Here is a 21,684-nt window from a genome sequence, read left to right as displayed (position 1 = left end):
GTAAAAGATGCGATAGAAACACTCCCGAAAGGCTTTCCAGTAAAGTACTCATACATAACTGATGCAAATAACGTTCCATTTGCTCGAATCCCTGGAGTGGGGGATAGAGTAATTCCAAACATGGAACATAGGTTAGGACTCATCATAGCGGCACACGAAGGACTTGCTTCTGTACATGCTGGCGTCTCAGCCACAGTATCGTTATTAAAACAGAGATACTGGTGGCCACAAATGAGAAGACAAACCAGGAACTATGTTCTAGAATGTGAAATATGTCAAAAGATGAAAGTATCAACAGTGAGACGACCAGCACAGACGCCCCTTCTAATCTCGGATAAACCATTAGCCTGTGTTTACCTGGACCACTGTGGTCCCTTACAAAGGGATGGTAACTATAAATATATCTTGGTCGCAGTGGATTCATGCACGAGATTCATATGGATGTGGCCCCAGCGAACGGCTGACGCCAGAACTGTTATAAAAGATTTGCGAGTCTTTATCGGCACATACGCAATTGGCATGCTGCATTCGGACCAGGGTCCTGCTTTTAGCTCTAGAGCTTATAAGGCGGCCATGGTCAGCATGGGCGTTACATTGCGGTATTCTTGTCCATTTCATCCCGAGGGAAACGGAATTGTTGATAGAAAAAACCGTGACATAAAGCAATCTACAACAGCAAAGGTATTAGGTTCGGGAGCTGGGTGGGTCAAACATCTAATAAGTGTCCAACGTAGTCTAAACAACTTGCCAAGAAATTCTCTGAGGGGATTCAGTCCGTACGAATTACTGTTTGGAACTAGGATGCTAGTCTTAGATCTTGACAGTCAGACTTCAGTGGTAAAAGAAAAAAGCTTTGATATCAAAGATCGTTTGGCTATTTTACAGGACTTAAACGAAACAAGAAAAGACCTGAGCAACATAAAGTTGAAACAGCAGCCAACAACCACTGAAGAACCACCACCTGTCCCAGCAAGACCTGTCTGGATTCCAAAAGTCGGGGATCTAGTCAGAGAAAAGATCGCGGTAAGAAGGAATTTGGGCCTTCTTACAGAAAAGCAGTTCCTGTCTTGTCCATCAACGGGACAAGATCAGTTGTACTACCGCCGCTTGCTGGTGAAAAGGAGAACCGAGTTGTATCCATCGACCTGGTAAAACCACAATCATGTGGCCGATAACAAACAGTAGGCCAAGTGGACTCCCGATAAGTAGTAGAACACCAAGGTTTGCTACAAGTACAGAGGTGCTAACTAAAAGGCTAATCACATTCGAAACGCCTACAGAACAACAACAAGGACTATGCAACAATGCAATGGAACTCACACCTCTGAAAACCCACATAAAAACATTTAGTAGAGACACACCAACCTACAATGAAGTAACAAATGAATATGCTGAAGCTGCAAGAAACAGTAATCCTGAAGCAATTGGAACAATAGACAGAACGGCATCCGGCTACTTCATCAACTTTGAAGATTCTTCTGAAGATCTAAGTGAATCAAAGACACAGCCATCAACAAAAACTTTTAAAGATAAAGCTAAGGAAATATGGAAACAGCTGAAAGAAACCTATCTGATTTCTCCGTGGATTGAATTTTGGGTGTCATTTGGAGTATTTATCCTGATACTTTGGCTCATCATGATACTATGTTTGGGACGCTTCATTGAGGGAAAATATGCTAAAATGGACACAGCAAGCCAGAAAATCAACTTGATCCTCAAGCCACACACGTCTTCACACGTCAAGAAAAGAGAACTTTCTTCAGTCAATTTCACAGCCAATCCTATACCGGGTGGGGTAGCATGGGACAATACTGACTATGAAATTTATGGTCCGGTAGAGATCCTCAAATATCCACACCAAATCAAGATCTCGTTGAGTGACTTTGTAAAACCAAACTCATTTGCTGATGATTGGGACTTTGAAAGTATTAATAACATGATGTCTGATCTAGTGATGTCTGCTAAATTTACCAAACATGATTATTTGCAGGGTTCGTCTAATTATGATAGTATGTACTGCTACAACCACTATGGTAACCATTTTTTACATAAATCAGCACAACCTAGAAATGTTTTAAATTATAATCAATGGGAACATTGTGCAACCCCTCCAAAAGGAAGCTCAAGAACCTTTTATGACAAATATTCATACTTTTCAGGGTTCAACACAAGTAATGCTGAAACATTTTATTTCAAATTGTCAAATAAGACAGGAACAAAAACCATGCTTACAAACACAAAATTGATATATTCGGACTCATTTTTTGAACAAATTAATACATTTGGTTTTGATTATTGGGACAAAAATGTTGAATTGAAAAGTGTTTGGGGCACAAAAGAATGGCAAGTACAAGGTATAGAATCATTGTTTAGAGCCTGCATGATCCCAGAACAAATTATATTCTTGAATGAAACTATTCAACAAACTACCTGTCTTGGATTAGCCAAAATCAAAGACTTAAATAAACCGTCTATTCCAAAACCAACAATGAACAGCAATAACTCTGCAGATGAAGAGATAGACGTAAACTATGTATTAAACCAAAACAGAACAAATCCTGATTGGAAACAATGGTTAATCTGGCCCACAGATACTAATAACTGTCAAGACAGATTCCTGAACAAAACACAGGGGTTCACATTGACCAGGCCAGACCCTAGATATTCCCAAAGACAACACCCAGGGATAATCACCACCTACAGTGTGGGCAAACTATGCCTTCATTGGCTAAAAACTTCCACACTGACAGAAATTAAGCAACACCTAACTTTACTTACTGATGGTGCTGACTTGCGTGATTTCATTATGGGACCACGCAAACAGCGTCAAAAACGCTTCATAGCAGCCTCTATATATGCAGCTTACAACGAGGCCTGGAAGATAACTCAAATTGAGACAGCAGAAAGTATACGGGAAATTGACCGTATTAATTTGGAAAAATCACTTTCTGTAGTGGACAATGGGTTAATGACTCTGTCCTCCAGAATCTTTTCATTGGACAGCATTGTGTCATCAGCAATCGACATAATATCGCAAGACTTACTGTTATTACAACACGGTCAGTCTCAATTGCGTTCTATTGTACAGCTTGGCTGGACGTTACAAAACCTGCGTCCAGGCTATGTGCCTTGGCGTTTAATCAACACAACGTCACTATTCAATATCTTTAACCTTACTGATAAACAGATCAGTATGGCACAGAAGGGTGCTGATTATACAATCCTGAGCATTGAGAAACTCGAGAGATTACCATTGACAATGTCAGAACGACCTGTCATTAAATGGATAATACATGGGATAATTAATATTCCGATATCTACTTTCAGGTTTCAATACTGCCAAAAATATATACAGGCTGGCATGTACGAAAAATTGGGAAAAGGGTACATTAAGACAACATGGAACTTGCCCTATTCACATGCATGTGTCAGTAATAAAGGACAGAAAGTGTTTCTTAGTGGCAATAATTGTGCGATGTCACTAAGCGGTACTCTTCTGTGTAATGGAATTAGTTTGCATGGAGCCTGTGAAGGGAACTCAAATAACCTTTCATGTCACCAGCTAGGCACACCTGCAACAGAGATAGAACCATTCTTTAAAAGACTCTATAACGGGAGTTACATTCTAATTGTGGATCGCAGATGTTGTAGTCTACTGCCCGGGGTTCCTTATCTCGTTAGTACGACTGCGAAGGTCATGTGCTGTGGACGCTTATTGTTCCCCAGCTCCTTTCCAGACAGGGAGGCAAGGGCATGGCCTCACTTGAAAATTACTTCTATTCGAGTTGATACTTTAAGCAGAATGAAAACAGTGCTTCTTCAGACGCCGACCAGGCTCACGTCATCAAAAGAAACGTATGATCTCCTAGTCGCAAGGACGACTGCAGAGATTCACTCATTGTTATCAACTAATTCCCCCATACATTTTGCAGAAATCCTGAATGAAATCTTAAATATTTCTGATACCAGTGGAGTCTCAAATGTATTTAAGACAGTATTTTCGATGGCATTAACACCATTCAAAGCCATACTGGGTATTTTTCCAGACTTCGTCCATTCGATTTTTGGAGGAGTTCCCCTCATTTTGGGACTAATTGCAGGAATCCTATTCTTAGTCCTTAAACCATGTCACAGACAAAACACCTGCGACAAGGGAAGAAACAATCCGAGCCATTGGATACCGGGACCGGATATCAAAAATCCTGGGACTAACCCGGCTTAGAGACCTGAACATGACTTGGTTTCTTTCATTTCGACCGATATGGCAAAGATGTGTTTTACCTGTATTAAGGTGCATGCTGTGCGGAGAAGAATGCGTGTTGGACACCTGTCTGACGCTACAATCGGATGCGCCAATGGATGCAGAAACACTGTTGGGTCCGGTAAAGGCTCATGCATTGTGCTGCCCTCAACGGCTGCCAATCCTGATGACGGCATTCGTGGAAACTTCACCACTACGATTAAGGGGTAGTGAAGATCAAGATGAAAGCAGCATCGATCAGGTACAACCTTCTGTCAGCAATACTACTCAAAACGTCAATGGAGACAATCATGCACATGAATGCATGGTTACATCCTTTTCCGAGTTAGTGGAACTCTCACAGGAAGCTGTTGACAGCTTTTTCAGCAGTCTCAACGATATGATGTTCTCACCAGAGCAGAAATAATGACTCTTGAGCAAGCTAGCACACGGCGTTCCCGACACCTTGAATTTGGCCTTCAAACTTTAATAATAAAGTAGCAAGATCGACTTTTTCCTCCAGTTCATGGACAGCAATTTTTTAGCAGCCCCAAAATATTTTTGTTAAATTTTACGGGACACTTTTCTTCTGCTTAAAGTAAGAACTATTCTTAGAGAACTAATTTCTATTTTTAGAAACTTCATAGACATTAGCTGCCCGCTGGTATGTTTATATATATTTTGAACTGTGATGAAGTGGTCTCGAACTTTTCTTCTGTATTAAGAGCCATTTCATGTGTAATTCTAATATTCAATTACTAATAATGTATACATATGCGTGATTATTTTAGCATTATTCTACTGCTTGAGTGCATATAGTACATATGACTATTTCTTTCCCGTATGTTACATAATTTCAAAATGCATTATGTGTATTTTGGGGTGGTAAGGTATACACGATACTCTACAGTATGTTTTACTATGCCTAGATTCGTAAATATGGCCATAGTTAGCGTGGAGTGGGTGTGATGTATTCCTATAGGTTCTGTATCGATCCCCCTATTCCCGACCCTATTCTGGTTAACGAGTTAACTAGCAGCCATCCCATGATGCAGAAACCGTTATCTGATTACGCCAGACCACGGCACAGGAGCGCGTTATCTGATTAGGTCATAACGCTTGCCATCTAATTAGGCAAGCAATATTCCTCCAGCCCCTGATAAGGCATACGGAGTTCTCAAAACAAATCAAACCTATGACAACCTGGGAAAAACCCTGCGGCCATTGTTTTGATTTCACCGAGAACTTCAGTAAAAGAATGCGCTAACGACCAGCTCGTATGACATCCTTATTGACGTATCTATGTCCATCCTTACGTCAATCTCGGCACCTTACAGGTATAAATATTATCGATATTGCCTTAAGCAAACACACGCAGTGGTGACGAGATCGGAGCAGCGAGACTTCCCGAAGCCCAGCAGAGAGCGAAGCCCACTAGCTGCCCCGCCTTCCTGACGCGCTGAAAACGAGACGCTGCCTTTCTCCTGCCGAGAAATCCAGCTCCCGCGCTTCCGAGCAGCCCTTGCAGGCAGCCTGAAATATCGAGACCAAAGATGAGAGATACCATCCCTCAATCATCCTAGACCTCAGGTACGGAACTGAATAACCCCTTGCAGAGAATTCTTGAATCAGTCACTTGGCAAAACAAACTTAACTTACACTGCTACTTTCTATCCCCGCCCACGTATTAGGCTTAGGTCAGGTACACTGGGGTAGGCGTGGTTAGAAGCACCAGTTGAGTACGATTAGTCAAATGTTTATATGTAGGTATCTATTTTATCCATTTTAAACCACCATATGGCTTAGAAACCATATAAATGTTTTTACAGTATTATTTTATACTTCTGCTTTTATTGTATGCACTTTACTTAACCATAAGTATTGCAATAATATCGATTCATTTCTCTTGTACGAGAAAAGAGACTGATCAATAAATAACATCTTTTATTGAACACGCCCGTCTCTTCTTTTTCTCTACAATCTGGTGAAACTAAGAATGCACGTACTGACTGAGTAAAATAAGTTGTCTTTTGTTTTCACACGACTCTAGAGATACACTCTTGATTAGGGGAGAGCAAAGTTGTCATGTTCTATGGTTGTCAGAAACTAAATCCCTTCTTGGCTATCCAGGGAGGTTCAACTCCTCCTTGTCTATTCGAGAAAGTTTCTAGTGAACTCTGAGCTAGCTGGCAAACCCAAAACTTTAAGTCTAATATCGACAGTAGAAGACCTAGTTAACGTCTGGTCTAGGTCTATACTATTGGAGGTATTATTCCAATGCGCAGAGCCTATTGGGATAATAGGAACTACACTACAGCGTCACAGCGCATGCGCTGCCCGCTCTGCAAAATCTATTGTCGTCGGGTTGCTTTAGGAAGTGGGATCGAAGCTCCGCCCATGCTTTCAATTGGTGCACATCATCCTTTATGGTAAACGCAGGTCTCCGATTGAAAGTTAGGCTTTTTGGTGACCACCCTGTCTCCTTTAGGCTCCGCCCACCCGGAATGAATTGTTTGCTTGCGGATTGTGGCATACGGAAGGGACCTTAACAACTGTCCTGTGCCGGGGATAATAAACAGATGGAAGTGTTTCAGTTTCAATGTTGGGAGCTCTAATCACTAAGTTTAATGCGCCTGACAATCTAAACACACTGGCAGTTCAGTTGAAACAAGAGTATACCGAAAACAGAACCTAATAAACACACTCAAAAAGAAACCAAGCCTCATTTTTCATCATAATATTTAGAATCCATTTACAAGATGCTCAAGTCACATATGTCAATATACCAGGCACAGCACATCCGAAACTTTGGGTACGTGAGAGCGACAGCTGGAATAAATCTGGTTTACTTTTCGCCAGGATCATGTGCCCTTTGCTTCGAAAATAATATTATAAATTCTGAGAGAATTGTTTTCAGGAAAACCAGGGTTTCTTCAGATCTTCGAAGCCACAGTACACACTTCTTGCCTTTAGCTTTGAATTATAGTGTTTTGCCGCCATCATGTGGAAGTGAGCAATACCTGGTCACTTCGACTCCAGACCTCTTCTGAAACGGGGCAGCCACGTTATTTGAGAATTGTAGGACCGGTAGTGACACTTACTGTTAGCGAGCACAGTTGCAGTTCTAGTCTGACGGCAGGCGCAGACCTCCAGGAGTCAAGTCCCCGACTGTTCCTCGCTGCTGCTCCCATTGTAAATCCTGACTGCTGGGCTCAGTGCTACCGGACTGCACTGCAGCAGGCTGCCTGTTAGGCTCCACCTCTCCGTCCGGGTCCTGCGCGTCGACAGACTAGAGTGTCAGTCGCATTACGACATAAAAATCACTTAGTCCGTTTACAAACGCTCTATGCGAGTAGCAGCGTTTGGATGCTCTTCTAACACTGACCAACTAACTTAAAGTCTGCCGCTGACGACGGGCCGGTGGGTAGCCATTGGCCAGTTGTAGGTCTGCCTGGGCAGGGCTTGCGCGGTATTTGAGAGCAGGTATGGACTTTAAGCTCCGCCCCTTCTACCACCCATCTTTTCAATTGGCTCTTGTTTGTCCTTTGTAAATGGCGGTTTTTGATTGTTAATAGGCTTAGTAGTCCCTCCTTAGTGCCTTTTTTTCTCCTCTTGTAACCTCCCAAGAGGACTGTGAGCACTATTTTCTGAGATGACTTTCTCCTGCCTGCTGTTGTAGGCAGGACATGCCCTCCAGCAGCTGCTTTTTCTTTCATCAAGTGTGATACATGCCTCACTTTATCTTATTCTTTTAGGCTTTTGCTGCAATAATGGTGACGAAACCTTTCTTTTCTTATGTGCGAATGGCAGAACTTGAAGTTGAAACTGCACACAAAATAATATTTTTTTTAAGGCAGCGCGGCACGCCACACTTTTTTTTAAAGCAGCGTGACTCACCTTGTTTTTTTTAAAAGCAGTGTGGCACGCAACACCTTTTTTTTTCCAGCAGCGCATAAGCTTATGTTTTACTTTTAGCGGCGCAGCACACCGTGCTGCAACTTCAACAATAACGGCCACACCTTTCTTCTGTGTAGCTCGACCAACTTAATCTAAGTGTCCTTTTTCAGTGCTTACAGCTGGGGACGTGTCCTCTAACTGCAGATGGGGTGATTAGCGTCCCTGCTATTTGAGACTTTGGCTTCAGTTTCCGCTTCCTGCTGCAGTGCTCACATTGCCTACTTCAGGTGCCAGCATCTGACGGAAGCCCAAGCATGTCACTCTTTCTCTATTTGTGGCTCACATAACTTGATGTTAAGATTGTACACAACATAATATTTTTTTTAAAGCAGCGTGGGACGCTGTGCTTTTTTAAAAAGCAGCATAGCACACTTCATTTTATATTTTTCAGCCGCGCATAATCTTATGTTTTAACTTCAGCAGCACAGCGCTTCATCTTCAACAATTGCAGCCACGCCTTTCTTCTGTGCGGCTCATTCAAATTAATCTAAGTGTCCTTCTCCAGTATTTACAACTAAGGACGTATCCTGTCATTTACAAAGCCAATAGCTCTAACTTTCACAAGTGCGAGACCTATTGCTTTGCAAATGCTTGTTAAAGAAGTAGTTGAGGGCTCAAAGGTCTAGGATAGGAAGAAGGCACTTGCGCTTTTTTCAGGACCCTAAAGTAGCAGGAATAGCAACCACAACCTATTTCTAGTGCCGGAACCCTCTCTATGGCTCTGGAGGACACATCTGTCTGATGTGATATTGTGCCAGTGGTGGAGGTGATGGCTAATCCTGCCAGCAACTTTATGCCCATGATCTGGAAAGGCAAGACTAGGAGGGCTTGGAGACTGAAGCGGTGGAGGAGGAATGGGGTTGTGCAAAGTGCGCAGCTTGGTGGCTGGGATAGGGTTTGAGTGGTTGAAAGCCCGTTCCGTAGCCATGGAAAGAGCATAAGGCAGATTGGGGAGCTCAAAGGCCCAAGAACTTGGTCAAAGCCCAGGATTCCTTGAAGCACTTCAGCACTGTGTCTGCCTGATCTCCGAAGAGACAGGTGCCATCAAAGGGCATGTTTATGAGAGAGGCCTGGACATCCCCTGAAAAACCGGATGTTCTCAGCCAGGTGGAGCACTTAAGCCACCGACGTGGAAATTGTTCTGCCCAGTGAGTCAGTTGTGTCGAATGGAGAAGTTTCCTACATCTCTGAACTTGTGCCACCGTTTACCACAGAGAGTGGGATTAATAGCCCAATAAGCATTCAGTGTTCATCAACGGCAATGCAAGGATGACACAAGAAAAATAAGTTTTCTTGCCCCAACTATCCAGCCTCTTGGCTTCCCTGTTCAGGGAGTGGCAGGTAATGCTCCACGGTAAGTGGAGGCTTGGACCACAAATCGCTCTATGGTGGGTAGTGAGGAAGTCTGGGTTATCTGGTGATGGGCAGTGGGTGATCGTTGGGAGCCTCTGTGCTGAGCTTTGACCAGGTTTCCAGAAGGACGTCCATCAGGGCTTCGATGAATGGGGGCAAGGCTTCAAAAGAGGAAGCTCCCAGATGTAGCACCTGTCGCAATGTTTGTCTTGACCGCCACTGTGGGTAGCTGAAGGTCAAGGACCTTAGCTGCCCTGTGCACCTCCATTGCATAAGATGCACCCTGGTCCGTAGCCACAGTAGGAGGAGAAAGAATGCCAGTGTCTGGGGAGGACAGACCAGACCACTGGCCTCGCCCAAATTCTCATATCAGTCTATGTCTTGTTCGTACTGCTGGTATTCTAAAGGGTCCAGTGAGACCTACCATTCTTCTCCGAAACCTGGTCCCATGAATAAGGCTCGGGGAACATAGGACCAATGGGCCCTGTCAGCGCCAGATTCTGTGTCACTTGACGGGCTGCGGCTCTGTGTTATCAGGGATCAGAATAGGGCTGGCGTCGCCGATAGGTATCGGCGTCAGAACCGGGGATGGGGAAGGTCGCAGTGGCACGGCTGGTGCCGATCCCAATCAATGTCTGGATCCAGGGGAGGGTTGAGGGGGTAGGAGAGCAACAGCATCAGGGAAAGAGCTGCCGGCACAGAACCCGATGGAGCTCCCAATGACCCTACAGTACCCGAAGATGCCCTGGAGGTGTCAGGATGCACAAAAATAAGGCGCATGGCCTCATAAAATTCTTTGCGCTGAACGGGGTTGCTCCAACGCCCGGAATAGCAGGGAGCTGCGGAACTGAACCAGGCGCAGGTTCCGGACAATAGGGCCTTGATCGCCGATGTTCCTTCGTACACGCTTCGACTTCTTGTGCTTCTTATGCCTCTTACCTGAGTGTCCAGAGGAACATGAGTGGGACAAAGAGGAATTGGCACTTCTGGATCTGTCCCGGGACCTTCCTCTCAACTTGGCCGAGACCTCCAAGAAGTCAGGCATGCATCACCTGACGGGCCGCAAGCAGCTTTAAGGACCAATCACTTGAAGCCTTTAAAGCCATGGCCCTGCAGTTGGAGCACGACTTGGGAGTTGTGGTCCGGACTGCATAGGCAAATCAAATGCGTGTCCGTCACCGACATGGCACGGTGACAATCATCGCACTGTTTGAACGCTAAAGGCTTCCTAGAGGACATGACTTCCTAAACACCAAAAAAGGGGTTGTCAAAAAGTGACAAAGCGTAGCTTTTCACAGATCAGTGCATGACTGATGCAGCAAGAAAAGATCCAACGTCATCGTCCAGACATGCCACCTATATAGGGGATACGGACGTCACTTCCGGCACGGATAGCGCCACGTGGAGCTGACCAATGCCACCTACCAGTGCGCAGGGGTATTGCTCTAAGAATAATCTTCCGGATCCAATCTCACGGCTGGGAAATTCAAGGTAAGGAATATATGCGCCTAGATGTCTCTCTCAGATGCTGCCATCAACGTTCATCAGGGAACAATCACTAAATCTATGGCCCTAAATAAATTGAATCCAGAATCAAAATTAAGACAATAGAACTTCTAATCAGAGATTGCCTTCGCTTCAAGGCTTTTCACTACTTAAATACAATTAGAAGAATAAAAATTAGGCAGTTATCAGGATCATCATACGTCAATTGTTTTTGTTTCATAGAGCAAGTACCGCCTCATTTAATTGTTTACAAATAGATCTCAATTCCAACCACTAATTCCATTAGGGTCCAATCAACAACTGAAATCTCTCTTACAGCCATACCACCAGCCACAGAACAACTAGTAATCCCCACTTAATCAAGATCAATGTTTGCTCCAAATGATCTAAGGCTATTGTATGAAAGAAATCTATTTCCAACCCGCCAGCGTCTTTAAAATCGGGAGGTACAATATTCGATCATTTGGGGTCACATCGCATTATCACAAACTTTAAAGGAAACAAGTGTGATAACTTTAACAGAGCTGCCACCATTCTTGTTTCATGTGGTGAAGGAGTTTTAGTGTAAGCAGTCCTTCAAGATTTTGCAAAATCTCTAGAATTTATGTCAATGGTAATTCACTATTGTCAAGTATAGTTAAACGTCACCTTCCTCCTCCAAAGGCTCTGCTTCATTAGTCTCTTAAGCAAGGTTTGAGATCACAACTTTGGTCCTATCATCCTCCAGTGACTCCCTACTGAGGCAAACTACATTTTGTAAATGTATTTTATTTGTTGAGTAATCTACAAAATCCTTCAACAATATCTTACTGAGCTCACAAAACTTACTTCTTGGGACTCCAGTATTCAAGATGATGGTATTGGCAGTCATTGTGCTGCCTTTAATCTTCTACCTGACTCCATGGGTAGGCCTGCTGTTAAGATTCTTATGTATTTTACTTTTGGGTATCCCATTTATGAATTATGTATGTTCGTTATTAGGCAAAAATGCTGAAACATAAGGTGCACATATATTCATATGTAGGTCTCTTGCTTGCTGTGCCACTGGATTAAAACTAGCCTGGCTGATGAGGGGAAATACCCGAAACTGTTCCCAAGATGCTTGTTTCCGGTCCAGGGGGACCTTGCCTTGCCGTTCGGGCTGGACTGTTCCCATGGGGAGCAGGGTCAAGACTGATCAGCATATAGCTAGGTCTAAACGGGGGTGGCACAATGAGCAAAACAATGATGAGTGATTGAAAAGTTTGAGCACTCTGTTGCTCATCTTGTTGTGTTTGCCTAAGGAACCAAGGGTATTCCGAGACGTGGGTACCTCACTCACCGTGCCACTGGATTCAAACCAGCCTGGCTGAAAAAGAGTAATACTCCAAAACAGGTTCCAGGATGCTGGTTTCCGGTTCAGGGAAAACGTGGCCTTGCAGTTCGGCTGGACTGTTCATATAGGGTGCAGAGTCAAGCATGATTTACATATGGCTGGGTTCAAACTGTAGAGCATGGTGAGCAAGAGAACAATGGATTTTCCAGGATCTTTTGACTCGGGCGAGTGTTTTAAATGTGTCAGTACTCCTTCCTTCATCTTGTTGTGTTTGCGCATATATTCATGCCATAAAAGCCTGCGACACAATAATCAAACCTGCTTCAATATATTAATGTTAGTTCGCAGGAAATCAAATCTCCGGTTGAGATGTTTTGCATGATAGACCAGGTCACATGAAAGACTGATAAGTTCACTTCAACGTTTATTATTCATAACCATATCATTTTCTTTTGCTGAAAGCTGTGGAGAGGTGGACTTAGCCATCACACTGTAGGCATATCAGCCTTCCTTTTAATGCCAACGAGAATAACAGACATTGCTATTTCACTTAATGGTCGTTTATTTGTTCAGACAAGATATGCTGGTGTGATCCATCTGTGAAATTACATTTGGACCTTTCTCTGGTACCAAGATTAGTCTGACAAAGAAAGATTTGAACATTAATCAACAGGGATGTGGAATTCCTATAGCCCCATGCCCAGGACATATTGCTAGGGGTTAAGTGCAACAAGTTTTCATGGGTACTGTGTCCTTGGGACAAGTAGATCCACCCCCCTGCAGCACAAACCCTTTGACTGCCAGTTTGCAGTACCACATTTTGGATCAGGGAAAGGCACTGTCTGCAGTTAATATTTTTGCCCATATGTTAATGCTGTTCAAACTTGTATTTGTTCATTAATTGGAAGCCTTTATTATTAGGGCGAGCGCTCTAAGTAAATGTTGTAAGCTCCGACTGCACTACTGAGAGTGGTTCCAGTATAAAAATGTGTGCACACGTTTTCAAAGTTTAGCAATATGAGGTTACGTATAATGCTCCCAGAATGCTCCATGATTTGATGTAAATATTTGCAGAAGCTTGTAAGCAAGATTGATGATTCTTTGCTTTCAAAATAAAATATTCATAAAAAATGCAGGAATTTTTTGTGCTAAACTACTGTTAATTCTCAGGTCCTTTTCTTGCAGTATCATTTAGTAACATGTGTTGACGCATACTAGTATTTCCCAAAAATATTCATAATGGAAAATAAGTGTAACCTGTTTCAATAAGATTATGGGAAACAAAAATAAACAAGCATTGGCAAAGCCAGTAGGTCTGAAATTGGTAGTCAGCTTTTTAGTTTTGTCAATGTGTGACTTCTTTTGGCATGGTTTTTGTAAAACCTTATTGGTATGGGAGATGCCGGGCCCTCACCATTATACTAAACATTGGCAGATGCAAAAACATTTTTTGGTCACAAAAAGCACACACTGCCACAGTAGTTACTGGAACTTAACAAAAAGAGCAGAATGCTCTCACTAACAGTGAAGCCGAAGTTGATACAGAGAGCGAGACAGAATTTTAATAAACACAAAAGGTCACGGTCAGTGCCAGACCAAATTAGGGGCCCAATTATTAAAGAAAGTCTCAAAAGTGCACCCATGGTCTATGTCCTTGCATTAAGTGCAGCTACACGGCTTTCGTGAATGCGCAAGAATTTACAAGAAATAGTACTCCTAGCAAATATTAGTGAACCGCATTTTAGCATGAGCAAATATGCATGTGTAGATTTGTTCATGCGAAAATCTGAGTGTTTTCAAGTTCACTATCCCGCCAACCACCTTTTTCTCAACTCTGGAAGAAGGTTTACATCTGCCATTGTCAGGAGTAAATTTCCAACATTTCTCTATATGGCAAAAGATTAGAGAAGAGTTGTTGAAAACCCTTAAAACATGCATGATAGTAGTTTTGCACAGACTCAAAAGGGCATTCCATTACTGGAATTATTGCTTACCACTACCTTGAGCCCTAGTATGTAGATCTGCGGAAGCGTGGCAACATAAGAGGATTGCAAGTATTCAAACACTACTAAGGTATGAGCCCTGGCATAATCAGGGAGGCTATATCAGAGCTCTCATATAATGAGATTGCTGTTATAATTTGCCGCTGCACTACATGGCACCAAAGGGGCAAGTGGACTTTGTTACAGGACAAGTAGGTTTATGAAGGAACCTGCCCCATGGACAAGCAGATATTTTATTCAATTCCACACCGCTGAATCAATATGCTTCACTATTTTTTGCGGTTCACAATCTTGATAAATATTGTAGCGACTGGTTTGCGGATCTTTTTTTTTGTTTCACATTTTTTTATTTGGTTTTCATATTTTTTTTATTTGGATTTCATATATCCTCACATTGAGTAAATCGACAAAGGAAACATTGCTGCGGATCTTTTTAATAGTTACCATTCATATCACATGAACTCTGTTACAATTACGACTTTAAAAATAAGTCTTTGAAATACTTCCATGATGAAAGAAGGTTTGGTTTCCACAAATTATTCCTGTGAAATCTTTCAGTATTGATTGTTACCAGAAACACATCTCACTCAAATATTGCTCAGTGGGTTGTGAGGTTGTTGCAGTGCAAAAGGTTTTCTGTCTCAGTTTGGCACACTGACTAAGTCCTTAGTGCAAGGGGCACCTAGAAAGCCCATACCGAGCCGTGTTCTAGAATATCTAGAAAACGTATCACTGCTGATCCTGTTCTTGATCACCTTAACAGTTGCTTTAACCGCCTAAGATTGTTATAGTGCTTCTGCACATATGTATAATCTCTCTCTTTTGTTGTTAAAATTGTTTTTGAAACCAACTTTACCGGGAGGCTGTCTAGGTTGGGTTGAGCTTAAGGTAGGTGCTAGACACTAAAGTCTGGATGACACTGTTTGAGGCACTTGATGTCTGGCGCAGACGATACTTTCAGGTAGACTTGTGTATCATCTGCATATTGGCCAATTCTGATCATGTTATCTGTCATTAGTGCCCCAAGGAGCTCCACGTAGTAGTCAACGAGGGCATTATTGAACCCAGGTTGAGTTCTCAGGTGATCGTGATCTTTTCGGATCGAGGTGCCCATATGAACAAACTGGTGTTGTTTTGGAACAATAGTTATATGAGATAGGTGGTTCAGAGCAGAATATACAACACCCTCTGTCTTCTTTTGCTGTGTTCATTGAAGCTCAATACATCAGATATACAATTTAAATGAAAAATGCCATGTTATTTAAATTTATAAAATGTAAGACTTTGAGACCTTACCTTTGGAAAACCCTAACTTTTGTGTCACACTCCTTGCAATTTTAGATGTGGTTGCGTCACTGTAGAGGTAAACTTCATCCACACTGTGCCAATCCACATGGCTGCGGCTCAACTTCAAACTATGGACAGCTGCAGTAAAAAACAAAGGGAGTTTAAACAGTATCCTTACTAAAACAATAAATTCCTGTCTAAAACAAAATGCGCTTCCTAGTACAAACACAGGATGTTAAAATATATCTTGAGATTATGTAAAAACAAATGTACCTTTAACAGGGGATTATTTCCATAGAATATCATAGACATAGATTATACAGCAAACAAATAATAAAAATAGAAATAACAGTTATAACTGAGTCCTAATATGTATTTAATTTATCAATCGAAAAATGGAGATAAATATTTCTATTATTTCTTATTTAGTACTAGTTTTTCTTGTGCCAAACCTGCTTTCACCCTCTGCGCCCATTAATCTACTGAATTAGGCTGCTTTTATGATCAAAGTGTAGAAGATTACTTGAAATGCTTTTTTGTAATTAAAATAAGCCCCCCTCAACAACCCACTATCCAGATAGTGGGTATTCTGAGACGGTGCCTGCAATTTGCATGATCGATATTTTCCTGTATATTCATCAAAACTGTTGCCACCCTACCCCCTCTGCCTCAGGGAGAGGGTGCCTGGCAGAAAGGAATATAGAGATGCGGTTTGCTAGGTCTCCTTATGTGGGTATAAAGACTAGATCTGGGGGGGAGGAGAACCTCCTCCCAAAGCTTTATACAGGAATGAGCGGACAAGGAAAAAAGAAAATCCACTACCTTCAAGGTAAAGAAATATGGGATCCTTTAGATACAACAACATGGTTAAGTGTCTTCATCCAATTTCAAGCCACACTGTTTTCAACTTTCTTCACTTGTTTATTCTTGCCAACAAAATGCATTACTAGTTCACCGTTCATCATTTAATAGAACGTTGCTATTCTGTAACTAGAGCATTACCATATTGGATTTTAAGAAGGATAGCAAGGTCAGGGCCCTCAAAAAAGACTCCCCTTCAACTCCAACGTTTCATACGGAGCGATATGGGCATCTCGTAAAGTGCCTACATATGGATCCTCACATTCAGCTCCAAACAGTCCATCATTACCACAATCCACACTTGGTAAGGGTTAGCGTGCAAATTCTAAGCATCAGTCCACCACATCAAGAATGCAAAGAAACAGACAGAGATGCTTGGAAAGGTAAACTGTTGACCCTAATCCTCCATCACCTGAAGGGGATGCAGTATGAGAAATATCTGCAGTTTGGAATAAGGAATCAGCATTTTGACTTGTGGTATCAACTTTCTAAAACCACAAGGCGATCAATGTCTTAAACTTTGCTCTCTCATATGCCTAACACTCTACTCTGTAGACAAGTTAGATCTAGGATGAGGGGCGCTAGGGGGCGCACACGCTAGATGGTTGCACAAGTGCGAGGCTCCTGCAGCCCGGTGTAATTTATAAAAATATCCTGCCAAATGACTACGTGCATGCCTGCAAACTCGCCATCTGAGAGACATAGACAGCCTCTTGCCTCGGTGCGAAAATCTGGCAGATCGGAGCAGAACTGATCCTGGAATGAGTCGGTGAAGATCTGACTGAGAGTGCCGCGGAAGCAAGGTGGGGCTGTGAGGCGGCGGAAGCGGTTGGGACAGACCGCTGCTGCGGGCGGGACAGCTGGGCCGCGGCCGCTACTCGAGAGACAGTAACGGAGCGACCCCCCCTGGACACTGGCGGGCAGTAAGTGGGGATGTCATACCGCGAGGTCTCCTGCATTGACGTGAGGGATCTGCAACGGCGGACGTGGTGAAACTTGCAGACCTAACTGTAAGGTGAGAGGCAGCAGCACTGATAGAGCACTGGCGGCGCCACGCTCGGAGGCGGCAGTGAGGAGCGAGCCAAACACCACATCGAAGGGGCACACGCTACGACTGCAGAGCCGAGGTGTCGACTGTGGATCCCCCCAGATGACCGCACCGCTCACAGCGGGAACGATGACTGGGACCAGGCCCCACTTGCAAGGCTAGGAGTGCTGGAAGCCCCGGTAACTCGCTCGTGAGAATAGCGCTGCAGCTGACAGCGCAAAACAGGCGGCACGCTTTACTGGGAAGATAGCTGGGGACCCCCCGGAGGGCCTCTAGAGGGGAGTCCATGATTATTGATGCGGCGCGCCGCACTGGAGACCAGCTGGCTGTCCTTTGAGGACCAATAAGAGGCGCCATCTCGGGGAGAGGACGCTGCAGCCGCCATTTTGAGAGCCTCATCGCGCATATTAACAAGTGCAGATGCCACTGCTACGTGGGGTGCTATAAGGTGTTGAATACCATCAGGGACTCTATATTTCAGCTTCCAGCACCCACCCTGTGGAGAGACCGTGGGTCGGAAGTTTGACTGGAACACATCGAGTGCCAGCGCTCACTCATGCGGAGGACATCAAGGCTCGTAATCTACAAAACAGAGTTGCGGTGCAGCTGTGAAGGAGTTTGAGGGTGCCTGGAGGCGTGCCTTTGGACATACACCGCTGCACCCAGTGCGAGGGGAGGACTGGCCACACAAGACTGGGAGCACCCTCAACACATTGATCCTGGGGCTGGAGGGGTGTGCTGGAGCAGCTGCGGTCCTGTGACAGGAGATAGAAGTAGGACAGGGTCGTAGTTGGCTGCGCACAGTGAGAGAAGACGACTGACCATGCGAAGCTGGATGCACCTCCGGCAAATTACTCCTGAGACTCGAGGCGTGGGCTGGTGAGACTACAGAGTAGTGCATGAAGATACGTGCTGGACAGAGACGTATGCATCAGCCCCCCCCCCCCCCATGATAGTGCCAGCATGGACAGACCAGACACGAGGCAGCCAAAATTGAATTTTGAAGCTGCGAAGAGAGGGACGCGTGGTGTGCACGATGGTCAGGACCTTGAGAGGAGAGAAGAGAGCCAGAATGGGGCCCACAGTACAAGCCTCGGATGTGCAGCGCATACTGCAGGAGGTGCGACAGGGATTCACCACAATAGTGGATAAAGTAGATCGAATGTCATCAAGGATGGATGCCATCGCACATAAACTTGACGTACACGGGGACCGAATTAAAGAAACTGAGAGGCGCATATCCGACACAGAGGATGCTACCACCAGGAATACGACGCAGATAAATGGCATGGATAAGCTTCTGAAAATAATCCCAGCCAAGAATGAGGACTTGGAAGCTCGCAGTAGGCGGAACAAAATACGCGTCCTAGGTGTTCACGAATCAACCAACACTGGGAGGATGGAGGAATACGTAGAGAGGCTGCTAATGGCGACCATAGGAGCCGAATCTTTCTCCAGTCAATTTGCTGTGGAAAGGGCGCACAGAACCCTTGGGCCGCGTCCGGCTCCAGGCAACACTGTGCGTCCCATTATTGCGAGACTATTGAATTTCAAAGATCAGGATGTAGCCCTTCGTGTGGCAAGGAGTAAGCAATCCCTCTCCTATGATGGCAACAAGCTTTCCATCTACCCGGATTTTACACCCATTGTACAGGAGGAAAGGAGTAAATTTATAGATGTCAAGAAAAAAACTGCGGGCCGCGCAAATTAACTATGCGCTGTTGTACCCGGCACGCATCAGGGTTACACACCAGGGGAAGCAGCGATTCTTTACTAACCCGCAGCAGGTCGAGGATTTCCTACTTCACATGAAACGCGCAAACCGAGCTGATGGAAACCAGAGCACCTCCCAGCAAGCCGCAGCTGAGGCGATGGAAGAAGAGCAATTACAAAGGAACATATGATGTGTTTAAACATATCTGATATACCAATGCTGGAATTGCTGCATACTTGTAGACTCTCAGGCAAGAGACCTAGTTGCGGTTTATGGAATGTGTCATTTGGGCTAGATACATAGCACACCGGGCCACCACTTCCCCCCTAAGAAGCCCGGGAGGCATAGTCAAGGAGGGCCTGGGGGAGGAAGGGGTTCCTGTGCTGCTGCCTAGACATGGCCCCAAGAGGGTATCCCCCCCATAGGTGTACCACAGCACGATGCGTGCGAGGATTGTGTTATTGTTACTTTTAGTTCAGTTGGGGTATGGGGAGGATGGGAGGGAAAACTATTCTGGCAAGTTGGGGTTGCTTCAGTGGGTGGAGAGAGGGAAGGGAGAGAGTTGGGTTGAACTTACTATGGTAATTCTGTATTTGGAGGCTGACCACCAGAGACGTTAGTGGCTGGCAGGGGAGGAAATTGGAAAGCATCATAAGTGCGCTACATCAAGGGTTTTTTTGCTACTGCTACAGATTTGGTTAACATTGCAAGATCATTAATTGGTAAAAGATCAAGTTCTCATGAAACATGGCTAAGGTAGTTACAGGGGCTATGAATATTATAACATGGAATGTCTGGGGCTTGGGAGATCCCAGGAAAAGACGGAATATACTGTCGTATTTGGATAGGCATAATGTACATATAGCGATGATTCAAGAGACTCACTTTACACCTCTAAAACACCTCTAAAACAAAAATGGCTTTGCCAGTAAATGGGCGGAGCATAGAATCTTTTCCTCTTACTCCACATATTCTAGGGGCACTGCGATTTTGATAAAGAAACAGGTACCTTTTCAGTTATCGAGAGCCAGGTGGGACACACAGGGGCGATACTGTCTGGCGTGGGGGAGACTGGGGTCACTGTCGGTTACATTGGCTTGTTGTTCTGGGCCTAACACTGATGACCCGGACTACTTTACCTCGCTCTGGGCCAAGATTTTTGAACTGGACTCTACTCATATCATTTGGGGGTGGCGACTTTAATGTCACACATAATCCTAGACTAGATAGATCACATCCCTCCCCCCACCATTACACCAGGGCAGGCGCGGTTGTACTGGACACAATAACTGCCTATGTACTAATTGACACCTGGAGAAATGCACATCCACAAACACAAAAAGGCACGCACTATACGGCTCAGGCGGCGTCATGGGCACGACTAGACTATCATTTCATATCCCGAGGGTTAGCACCGGCAATAGCTCGAGTACAACACCTGGGTAGAACATACTCGGATCACGCCCCAGTGCTCCTCGTGCTCTCTTCCGCTGACCTCGAGTTCCCGAGCAGTCACTGGAGGCTGCATGCCCTATCTTATTAGACACGGTCTTTCAAGAAGAATTGCGCGTAGAGATTCAGGATTTTTTTGCGCATAATAAGGACTCAGTGAATAGTATGGGAGGCATTTAAGGTCACGATCCGTGGGTACTGTATGTCCAAAGGATCATGGGTTCTTAGAGATATACTCGACACATTGCGCAGGCTAGAGACGGACCTTAAAGCTTTGGAGCTGGAGGCTGCCGAGGGACAGAATGGAGCTGCAAGTGCCAGGTTCAGAGACAAACTCACAGAGTACATGGATGAAACGCATTTCAGGGGTAAATACTGGGTGGCTAGAAGCTACGGAGAAGGGGAAAGGCCAGGAAAGAAGTTGGCACACAAGATAAGACAACCTCAATGTAACAATTATATACTGGAAGTCGAAGACTGGGAGGGGGAGGCGTGCCGGGACACAGCCAACAAACTTAATGCCTTTCTGAAACATTACAAAGGACTATACACTACGAACAGAAAGGATGAACTAAATCTAGAGGCATTCTTGGGCGACGTAGCATTAGGCTGGCTGAGTGATGTACAGAGAACCTTTCTGAGTGCTCTGTTTGAGATAGACGAGGTAAGGGAAGCCATAATGAATATGCAATCTGGGAAGGCCACCGGTACAGATGGCATTCTGATCGAATTCTATAAGACCTATATCGATCTGATGGCCCCCATTCTTCAAGAGGTCTATGAGGAATTGTTGGAAGTGGGATACCTCTCCAGCTCCATGAGAGAAGCTCTAATACCCTCCCTGCTGAAGCCAGGGAAGTCGTCTAGAAAGTGTGACTCCTACAGGCCGTTCTCCTTGCTTAACTGCGATGTCAAAATAGTGGCCAAGATGATAGCAACGTGACTGAG

At 44.4% G+C, this 21,684-nt stretch overlaps 1 protein-coding gene across 6 annotated transcripts in view; it reads right to left on the bottom strand.

Moving 5' to 3' along the window:
- The window catches only part of DDHD1 (DDHD domain containing 1), a 466,403-nt gene that overhangs the window by 272,241 nt on the left and 172,478 nt on the right, over positions 1 to 21,684 (bottom strand). For all 6 annotated transcript variants that reach the window (XM_078659828.1, XM_078659830.1, XM_078659833.1 and 3 more), the window contains one exon: positions 15,671 to 15,799. In XM_078659828.1, the coding sequence (XP_078515954.1) occupies positions 15,671 to 15,799 (129 nt within the window). The remainder of the gene's footprint in view (positions 1 to 15,670; positions 15,800 to 21,684) is intronic.

Source organism: Lissotriton helveticus, chromosome 9, assembly GCF_964261635.1.
Source record: "Lissotriton helveticus chromosome 9, aLisHel1.1, whole genome shotgun sequence".
NCBI lineage: Eukaryota > Metazoa > Chordata > Amphibia > Caudata > Salamandridae > Lissotriton > Lissotriton helveticus.
The sequence above is the reverse complement of the archived record's forward strand: the minus strand, read 5'-3'. Positions and strand labels throughout refer to the sequence as shown.